Here is a 9,961-nt window from a genome sequence, read left to right as displayed (position 1 = left end):
TCTCTCTCTCTCACGCTCTCTCTCCCTCTCCCCTTCTCACACACTCTCTCTCCCTCTCCCCCTCTCATGCACTCTCTCTCCCTCTCTCCCACTCACTCTCTCTCTCACTCCCTTACTCAATCTCTCTCTCTCCTGCTATCCCTCTCCCTCTCTCGCTCTCTCACTAACTCTCCCTCCCTCCCTCCCTCTCTCACTGTCTTTCTCCCTCTCTCCCAGTCACTCAATCTCTCTCTCTCTCCCGCTATCCCTCTCCCTCTCTCCCTCTCTCACTAACTCTCCCTCCCTCTCTCTCACTATCTCTCTCCCTCTCCCTCTCTCCCTCTCTGGTATTCTCTCTCGGTTATTCTCTCAGAGTTGATTAGTGAATCTCGGGGTTCACAATTTGTTGGGGTTCATCAACCCATGCTTGCTTGCTCAAGCATTCTCGTTCAGACATTCTTTCTCTAGAATTCTTGCTTTGGCTTTCTCTCTCTCTCATGACCTGAAGCCCGTCTTTCTCTCAAGATCTGCAACTTTTCTTTCTCTCACAACTAATACTCTTCTTTATCTCATGATCTGCTGCATCTCACGATCTATCATTGATCAAGATTTGCTTTTAATCAAGATCTGACTCTCTACATCTAATTCTCCGTAGATAATACACAAGAAGGAAAAACTTTTTTCTGATTTTCTATTATTTTTATTGTGTAGAAGAATTTTACTCTAATATGTATTTACTCTTTGCAATTTCATTGAACGCAAGATAGTTATTTTATTTGCAATCTGGTTGAACAAGAAACTTGAATGATTTATAAATGGAATATTTCTCTCTAAAATCTATTACATATTGATCTTGTCTTTATTACAGAAAACCGAAAGAATGTGATCTTGACGATTTTTTTATTGATGTTGTCTTGATTAGAAACTGCAACTACTTTGCTTCTACTTAATTTATTTCTCAATTTATCTATTATTTATATTATCCTTATAAAGAATTTGAAGTGGTATAAAACTTAAGCCCCCATTTTAATCTGGAATTAGCATCTGAAATATTTCTTACAGTATGTAATAGAAAGTTTATCTGATTTTTTATTTCATTAAAAAATTAAATTTGACTCTCTTGAATAATGTATATGGTACCAAATAAGAAATTTACCTTAAAATTTTAATGCACTAAAATTTTGAGTTAATATATTTTTTGAAATTTTTCAACGGTATTGATTCAAAGCTGTATTTGAATTTGAACTCTGAATCATTTTTCAAAATCCCTGCCATTGAACTTTCCGCACTATAAGATTTTTTAGAAAAACATTTTTGAAGATAGAATCACCTATTCATTAAGATATAGTTAATGGTTATTTTCCATTGAATTGAACTATCATATTTGAAGAGAGTTTTCTGAAATGTCGTAGGAGAAAACTATGATAGTTGTATCAAAGGAGTACAATAATAACATTTCATGTCGAAGCACCAAGGTCTAGAAGACCTATCAAGGAGAGTGGGACGAACATTGAAAACGTAAAATCTTCAGAGACCTGTTAACATCCTAAGGAAGAAAGGATCAATTAAAGGTTCTTATGGAGACAAATCAAGGGAAGAGTTGAAGACATGTCTATTCTAGATATCTTTAGATAATGTTGTGAGACAAGAGTGGAAAGGGCATAGACTGAATCTGTAATTTAGGCAGTCTATTTGTTTCAGGCTAAACACTTTGCCGAGTCCAAGTAACTCTTTTGGCTTGGATTACAGAACCAAGTAGGTTGGTCCCTGAAACAGAGTAAAATTTGTCTCAAAGAAATAATAATGGTGAATGCGAACCCAGGAATATAAAAATTCAATGTAGCAAAGGATCAAAGATAATATTTTAAACACAAACATAACCCCATTTATTGGTGTTTTTCACTATCATGTGTTCCATCACCCTAAAAATACCCCTCATCTCCCTTTAATAATATTTCCATTGGTTGAGAGCTCGTCTCTTGGATTTTGAATTTACCTCTTCTGAGGTGGAGGTCTTAGTGGTCAAGAATGTGACTGGTTTATTCATCCGGCTCATTGGGCTGAGTTTTGGGTTACCCAAGTGTGCATTTATCCATCCTTGCGACACTAAGCTAAAATGGTACATATCTAAGTTCTAGCAGGTGTCTCAATCCCTGTGATTGATTGTACGAATAAATTCCTAAAATATGTTCAGAAAAAGTACTATAAAGTCTACGTTGGTAGTAAAATAATTTTGAATTCTACGAAGCCAAACAGGATCAGTCATGAAATACCTTGTAAAATGATCCAGTGACAAGGATCTTTACAATAGTATTGGAAGTGGAAGCGGAATGACCTGGTTATTCATTAATTTCATAATAATCATGCATATTCCATAAAAATGAAATTACTTTAAGGTGCATATATATTGAAGCATTGATGATAATAGCATTATATTACCATATTTATCAGGAATGAAATTATATGAAACAGATAAAACTTATGGTAAATTAATGATGTCATCATGGGGGCATGTTCTTCACATTGTTGGGATTGACAAAAAGCTTGCCAATGGGTGAAGAACATCAGAATAAGCCATATATTTCCTAATCATGGGTATGTGGTGTGTGTGGTGTGCATGGATAAAACCCTAATCACATAATGTTCTGAGTGACATGTAAACATGTTGTCTGATGCCCATCTGAAACGGTCTTGCACCCTTCTTTTCCCTCAATGATGAACTCCAAATGTGTGACAATTGTACACAAATGTGAATTGATCCAGGGAGATCCATAAATATTTGTTTCCACCAAAGGCTATATACTATCTAGTATACTTTAACCATTACTGATTACTGAATATGATCTCATCAGTGAGAATGCAATTAACTATTATTTTTATAATATTAATATCTCCCCACTTCCAACAAGTCGTTGTAGTATAGTGGTGAGTATTCCCGCCTGTCACGCGGGTGACCCGGGTTCGATCCCCGGCAACGGCGTCGACCTTATCATTTTGTCCGACTTTTTTCGCGTTTTTATGATATTAATATTTTTATTATATTAATATCTCTCCGCTTCCAATAAGTCGTTGTAGTATAGTGGTGAGTATTCCCGCCTGTCACGCGGGTGACCCGGGTTCGATCCCCGGCAACGGCGTATTATTTTTTTACACCTTCACTTAATTTTTTTTTCCCCCAATCAATCTCCCTTGAAAATTGAACTCCTAGGCTTCTTCTTGCTCCTCCGACACAGAGTTCTCGCATCTTCCCCGCTCCGCCATGAACCAGCAAGTGCAGAAGGACACCCTCTACGTCGGTACGTCTCTTTCTCTCTCTAGATTTGTTCTTCTTCTTTCGGCATTCTGGGTGATGGGTGGTGAAGATTTTGTAATGACTGATGAAGGGGGGCTGGCGGAGGAGGTGAACGAGGGGATTCTGCACGCGGCGTTCGTGCCGTTTGGGGAGATCAAGGACGTGAAGACGCCGCTGGACCAGGCGACGCAGAAGCACCGGTCGTTTGGGTTCGTGACGTTTCTGGAGAAGGAGGACGCGGCGGCGGCCATGGACAACATGGACGGCACGGAGCTCTACGGCCGCGTTCTCACCGTCAACTACGCCCTCCCCGAGCGCATCAAGGGCGGCGAGCAGGGCTGGGCCGCCCAACCCAGTCTCTCTCTCCCTCTCCCTCTCCCTCTCTCGCTCTCTCTCCTGCCTCTCTCTCTGTCTCCCTCTCTCCGCCCAACCCAGTCTCTCTCTCTCTCTCTCTCTCTCTCTCTCTCCCTCCCTATCTCGATCTACCTCTCTCTCTCTCTCCCTCCCTCTCTCCCTCCCTCCCTCCCCCTCCCTCTCCTCTCCCCCCTCCCTCTCCCTCTCCCCCTCTCCCCCTCTCCCCCTCCCTCCCTCTCTCCCTCTCTCCCTCTCTCCCTCTCTCCCTCTCTCCCTCTCTCCCTCTCTCTCCCTCTTTCTCTCTCTATCTCTCCCTCTTTCTCTCTCTCTCTCTCTGTCTCCCTCTCCCTCTCTCTCTGTCTCCCTCCCTCTCTCCCTCTGTCCCCCTCCCCCTCTCTCTCTGTCCCTCTCCCCTTTTCTCTCTCTCTCTCTCTCTCTCTCTCTCTCTGTCCCTCTCCCCTTTTCTCTCTCTCTCTCTGTCCCTCTCCCCTTCTCTCTCTCTCTCTCTCCCCTTCTCTCTCTTTCTCCCCCTTTCTCTCTTTCTCTCTCCCTCTCTCTCTCTCTCTCCCGCTTTCTCTCTCTCTGTCTCCCTCTCCCTCTCTCTCTCTCTCCCTCTCTCTCTCCCTCTCTCTCTCCCTCCCTCCCTCTCCCTCTCTATCTCCTCCCTCTCCCTCTCTATCTCCTCCCTCTCTCTCTCCTCCCTCTCTCTCTCCTCCCTCTCTCTCTCCTCCCTCATTCTCTCTCTCCCTCTCTCTCTCTGTCTCTCTCCCTCCCTCCCCCCTCTCTCTCTCTCTCTCTGTCTATCTCTCTCTCCTCCCTCTTTCAGTGTTTCTCTCTCTCCCTCCCCCCTCTCTCTCTCTCTCTGTCTATCTCTCTCTCCTCCCTCTTTCAGTGTTTCTCTCTCTCCCTCTCTCTCTCTCTCCCTTACCTCAATCTCAATCAATTTCTCTCCCAACCTCTGCCTCATCATTCTCTTTCCCTTCTCGTTCTCTTTCACTCATCAATCTCTCTCTCATCGTTCTCTCTTATCTCCTTTTTTTATCTTTCTCTCTCTCTCCCTCACCCAAAACCTCGCTCAATTTCTCTCCCAACTTCTGCCTCATCATTCTCTCCTTCCTCTCTCTCAATCTCTCTCTATCTTTCTCTCTCTCTCTCTCCAAATATGTTGTCTGAGATCACAATTATCTCTCATTTCTGATGAAAGAAATCGCATGTTGCTTGATTCTGTGTAGTATGGGCGGATGCGGACACATGGTTTGAGCGGCAGCAACAAGAAGAGGAAATGAAGAAACTACAGGCAGAGAACCAAGCCGCCATGAAAGCAGCAGAGGAGCTTCACAGGAAGAAGATGGCCGAAGAACGCGAAGGCGAGAAGGAGGAAGAAGAAGCAGGCCTGCAAGATCCCATGGCTGTGGCAGAGGCAGAGGCAGAGGCCCTCAAGACTTCTCAATGATCTTCAGGTTTTGGTCAACCTCTTTCTTTTTTTTGTTTTTTTGTCTGAAAGAGATATAGTTTGTGTGGAATTTGGGTGAGTAATCGGATGGCGCCTGAAGAAATTTGAATCAAGATGGGTGTGAATCCAAGCTAGATTGAAGTTTGAATCAAGATTGCCAGATCTCCATGTAGGGATAGTCCAATCAGGGTCGTTGGGCAGTTGTGCAGTCGTTGCGTGGTGTGGATCAAATTTTATTACCTGCTGGATTCAAGCAGGTAATAAAATTTGATAGCAGGATACTTTCATCCTTAAGCAGGATCTTATAGATTTGTACTTGCGCACATCTTGCTGAGCATTTATGATTGGTTATTCCGACATAAGTCCATGATGAAGAACAGAACAGATAATGGATTATAGATTACAAAATAGATGAAATAGACGAAGAGACTGGGAAAGAAGGAGAGAAAGAGAGAGAAAGTGTGTGTGAGAGAGAGAGCACAAGAGTGAGAAGCAGAGAGCACTGATGGCAAGCAACAGCAGTCCTCATGAATGACAGTCATCTTCTTTGTCCACTATAGATATCATTGTCATTTTCTAGTAAATGTTATTATCAAGGAAAGTTGTCAAAGTCCGACAAGCATCTTCATTATCATCAGCAGAAATTCATCCTCAACATTAGTCTTAGACATCCTCATGAACAATAGTCATCGTCCGTGTCAGCGAAAATCATTAATTGCCATCAATGACAATCAACTTCCTTGGCTTCTTCGATGGCAGTTGTAGTCCTTGCCAACAGAAGTCCTCGACCCGACTCACAACAGTTCAGGTGATATGATCCCGACTCTGGTCTTGTATCGAAGGGGGAGTAGACGGGCGAGGCGAGGTATAAGTTCCCGGGGTAGAGAGGAGAATGAGAATGCTCGGGGAAGGCCGAGCTGAGGGGGTAGGGATCGGCCGGGGACGAACCGCCTGAAGACGCGGTGAAGTAGAGATGATCACGAAGGACGGGGATCGTAGAAAGAGAGAGAGAAACCAGACCTAGACGAGGAGAGGGGGGGTACAAGAATACTTCTTCTTCTTTCTTCTTGGCTGCCCTCATAAAGGGAGGGCATCCCTATTTAAAGGAAATACATAATTGCCAAATGACTGAAATGCCCCTATGGGCTGACATGACTAAACTACCCTTAGGAGCCTATCATCAGGTAACATAGTTGATTGTCATTGACGTCAAAAAATTATTAACGGTGTTAAATATTTATTATCATTGTCAAAAACTCCTTGTCCCTGACAATTGTCGTCATCAATGAAAAGTTATTGTCCTTGTCAATGACAATCATTGTCCCCATCAACAACACTTTCGTCGACATCATTGTTGCACCAACATTTGTTACTGTCAACAAAAAAAATTCCACGCCAATTCTTGCCTTTGTTAACAACTGTAGCCATCCTCCGTCAATGGCAGTTGTCATCCTCATCGGTGATAGTTGTCTTCGTTAATGACAGTCATAATCAGGGCCAATGACAGTTGTCACTGTCGACAACAACGATCTTAATTCTTATTAAGCACAGTTGATGTTCTCATTTGTTGACAAAGGTACTGGCAATGTTGTCACTGTCATCATAACTACTGTTCTCATTGTCATAAAACAATGTAGTCCATTGAAGTTGTTGTTATACCAATAATCATCACTGTCATCATCAATAAAAATTTATTTCCACACAAATGTTTGTCCTTGTCAATGAGAGTCTAGCCTTCATCCGCGACAACTGTTGGTGATAGTGATCGTCTTCTGCGTCTATAGTCGTTATCCTCATCAACGACACTCGTCCTTGTTACTGATGGTTTTTGCCCTCATTAAGGACAGTTGCAGTTGTTTAAGTATTAACTGTAGAGGATATTAGTTTTATAGTTAATATATTAAGTATATATATTAGAATATTATTTATCCACATTAACTTTTTTCCCCCATTTTTTCATCCTTTTACCATTATCCGTCATCTGCCAGTCATTTCCATGGTCATTCTCCCTCTCTTTCTCCCTCCCTCTCTCTCTCTCTATTTGATTTTCTCTTCCAATCGCTCTCTTTTTCTCCCACCCAATCTCATTCTATCTCTCACTCTTTATTGAAGTACCTCATTTTTGAGAAGCCCCTATGATAATCCAAGCAAGATAAAGTTTTTGGGGACAATAACATGAGAATTTCAATAAAAAGAACTGAGTTATAGCTATGAAACAGGGTAAAACATTACAGTATATAAAAAAATGATAAAGTCACCTCTGGGAGATTGATCTAAGACAGGTATTTTTCTTGGGTATCTTGGAGATCTCCAGCAAGAGCTTATGGAGGGCCTGAGGTTTGGAGAAGAAGGGTGAGTGATCTGCGCCTTTTAATCTGAAAACCTTCTCGGGAGGATCCACCCTACACATAGCCCGCTGAAGAGAGAGAGGTATCACATTATCCTCCGTTGTTTCAATGTAGAATCTCCTCACTGAGCCATATCCGCGACTAGAGAGAGAGAGCTTCTCAAGCAGCGGCATAAACGGCATCGCCTTCATCGACACGGAGGCCAGGACAACATCCTGGAGAAAGAGAGACAGACAGAGTAGGCTAAGAATATGCATACGAATAAGATGACGATGATGGTGGCAATGGTTTATATGATGATGTCAAAGAAGATTATAGAGATGATTTTTTTGAAATTTTGAACTGTGATCACATGCCCATGCTGTGGTCACCAAGATTATAGTGATGATGATGCAGATAAATACAGTGATGAAGATAATTATGAAGTTGATGCGATGATGATAATGAGGATGATGGTGATGCATGCAAAGAAGAAGAAGAATATGTGCTCTACTGATGATAATTAAGATGACGGCGATGACCATGAAGAAGAAGAAGACTATGATGATGATGGTGATGATGGTGATGAGATATCCTTCCTTCCTTCCCTCCATCTGCGACATCGAGGGTTAGCAATAACCCGACAGCATTGATGGTGGTTTTGCTGATGATGTTGCATCAACGGGTATCAACAACATTGTCACCATCAACAATCCATAGTTAAAGAAAAATATGTGACATAGATATGGTCATCGTCGATTCTGTCAAACTGATCTTGATCCAGCCAATCCAATTAGATTGCTAAATCCAAGATTATGACGATGATGATGCTTTTGAAATCGATGATCTTTTTTAGGCCTGACCTTGTTTGGACTCTGGTTAAACATCAGATCCTTCAGGGAAGATCTTTTGAAGTCAATGGCCGTGGGTGGTTTGTTATGCCCATTGCCATAAATGAACTCTTGTCCCTGCCTCATGAGATCATCTGCGCCTTCCTGTAAGGTAATTTAATTCATATTGAAGATGAGTTCATGACATACCAAATTCTACAAAGTGGGGGAGAGAGAGACCTCGAGAGAGAACATATCCAGAGTGCTCTGTCCACTCTGCAGCATTGGGGCGGCGATGAACACCGCCTTCGCGATTTTAGCTGGGAAGAGCTCCATCGCAAATGATATGCAGGTGCCTCCCAGATCGTGCCCCACCAAGATCACCTGACCCATATTAAAATCCAATGAAAACTTTGTAGAATTTGGAGAATGAATTTGGGCAGGAAGTTTACAGACTTTTTCCTCGTATTTGACTTTTTCAAGATAATTAATGAGCGGCTTTGTGTATTGGGATAGACTTTTGATGCAATTTGGGTCAAAATAATGAGATCCGGACCCATTAAGATCCACCGCAACCACTCGGAAACCGCATTCTTTGAGGTAAGCCATGGTTTTATACCAGCACCAGGCCCCAAATCCCCCGCCATGGACGAGTACAATAACATCACTCTCCAGTTCTTCAATCTTCAAACCCTGCCAAAAACATGGCATTTTCAAGCTTCTTCAGATCAGTGTACTTGAATTACAATTACAATTCTCAGCTTTAATTTTCCTTCAGATGCATTTAATTTAAGAGTCTTCTATCTAGGCCATTCATTGACTAAACCTATGAATTGAACGTCAAACTTTTACGAAGTCAACTGAAAAAAATTCATCACCAAGATGGGAAAGAATCTGCAGGAATTCTTAACGTTACAAATACCATTCTAACTTGATGTAATTCTCAATGACCGATTCAAGCATTATCGAAAACATAATCCAAATAGGAATGAATCTGCAGGAGATGTGAGCATAATGCACTCAGAAAAATAAGATTTTTCAAACTGTAAAGAAATTTTTAACCCCTAACTTGAGGATTAATTGAAACGGACCTGACCAACGAGCTGATGGGGCTGGAGGAGAGGATCAAAAACCGACCTAGCCCTAGTGCTGGAGCTCCGAACCAAACCCTCCTGCGGCGTCGGGCAATGCTTTGTAGAAACAGATCGAGCGAACGGCGATCCGACGCCGTTCTGCCGCAACAACAGCGCCGCGGTCATCACCTGCTCGTGCCCAATCGACCCTTCTGACACCTCCTTCCTCGGATTTCCCCAACTGCCGATCGATCCCCAATCGACGCCCTTTGAAGCCCGAGAAATTTTCCTCTTCCCTTCCTTGTCCGATACGCAGGAAAGCATCGATCCCATGGCCTGCAATAGCAAGATTTCTTCATCTTTCCCCTTCTTTCAATCGGATCTCTCGAGCTTTTCTCGCCCCCTCCGCCATTGCCGGTGGACGGTGCAACGCGTACTTCGCCATTCTTGCCGCCCTTTTCATAACTCCATAAAGTTTAAAGTTAACGGCACTTTATTGAATTAATTGTAAAGGAATTTATTGATGGCATTAATAGCCATCTCTTCAACTAAAATATATATATATATATATATATATATATATATATTGGTAATCAGAGTTGTTGAAGATTTGCTTCTAGTGAGTATAGTGCAGGGACGCGGACGGGACGGGA

The 9,961-nt window shown here is 42.4% G+C and overlaps 2 protein-coding genes and 2 non-coding genes across 4 annotated transcripts; 3 read left to right on the top strand and 1 right to left on the bottom strand.

Annotated features, from left to right (window-relative positions):
- The first annotated feature begins 2,887 nt into the window (after window positions 1–2,887).
- Window positions 2,888–2,959, top strand: TRNAD-GUC (transfer RNA aspartic acid (anticodon GUC)). The gene has a single exon. It is a non-coding gene; the product is annotated as a tRNA-Asp (tRNA).
- Window positions 2,960–3,044: 85 nt separating this feature from the next.
- TRNAD-GUC (transfer RNA aspartic acid (anticodon GUC)) lies at window positions 3,045–3,116 on the top strand. The gene has a single exon. It is a non-coding gene; the product is annotated as a tRNA-Asp (tRNA).
- A 21-nt stretch (window positions 3,117–3,137) lies between these two features.
- Window positions 3,138–5,191, top strand: LOC144706954 (ATPase E1). Its single transcript, XM_078580049.1, has 3 exons — window positions 3,138–3,275; window positions 3,363–3,626; window positions 4,858–5,191. The coding sequence occupies exons 1-3, from the start codon at window positions 3,239–3,241 to the stop codon at window positions 5,076–5,078; spliced, it is 522 nt and encodes a 173-aa protein (XP_078436175.1). The 5' UTR covers window positions 3,138–3,238; the 3' UTR covers window positions 5,079–5,191.
- Window positions 5,192–7,256: 2,065 nt separating this feature from the next.
- LOC144707039 (putative methylesterase 11, chloroplastic) lies at window positions 7,257–9,772 on the bottom strand. Its single transcript, XM_078580157.1, has 5 exons — window positions 9,327–9,772; window positions 8,692–8,928; window positions 8,476–8,619; window positions 8,269–8,400; window positions 7,257–7,641 (listed from the first exon to the last, which is right to left on the bottom strand). Exons 1-5 carry the CDS (start codon window positions 9,639–9,641, stop codon window positions 7,333–7,335), a joined length of 1,137 nt encoding a protein of 378 aa, XP_078436283.1. The 5' UTR covers window positions 9,642–9,772; the 3' UTR covers window positions 7,257–7,332.
- Between the last annotated feature and the right edge of the window lie 189 nt (window positions 9,773–9,961).

This window comes from Wolffia australiana, chromosome 8 (assembly GCF_029677425.1).
Source record: "Wolffia australiana isolate 7733 chromosome 8, ASM2967742v1".
Taxonomy (NCBI): domain Eukaryota; kingdom Viridiplantae; phylum Streptophyta; class Magnoliopsida; order Alismatales; family Araceae; genus Wolffia; species Wolffia australiana.
Note: the sequence above shows the minus strand (reverse complement) of the source record. Positions and strands in the feature narration are given on the sequence as shown.

Excerpts from the sequence above, each read along its gene's own strand:
- LOC144707039 (XM_078580157.1), bottom strand. The coding sequence starts at position 9,641 with ATGGGATCGATGCTTTCCTGCGTATCGGACAAGGAAGGGAAGAGGAAA. Across the intron at positions 8,929-9,326 it reads CCCATCAGCTCGTTGGTCAG|GGTTTGAAGATTGAAGAACT; the intron begins GTCCGTTTCAAT and ends TGTTTTTGGCAG. Across the intron at positions 8,620-8,691 it reads AAGTCAAATACGAGGAAAAA|GTGATCTTGGTGGGGCACGA; the intron begins GTCTGTAAACTT and ends AATATGGGTCAG.
- LOC144706954 (XM_078580049.1), top strand. The coding sequence starts at position 3,239 with ATGAACCAGCAAGTGCAGAAGGACACCCTCTACGTCG. Across the intron at positions 3,276-3,362 it reads GAAGGACACCCTCTACGTCG|GGGGGCTGGCGGAGGAGGTG; the intron begins GTACGTCTCTTT and ends TGACTGATGAAG. Across the intron at positions 3,627-4,857 it reads GGGCTGGGCCGCCCAACCCA|TATGGGCGGATGCGGACACA; the intron begins GTCTCTCTCTCC and ends GATTCTGTGTAG.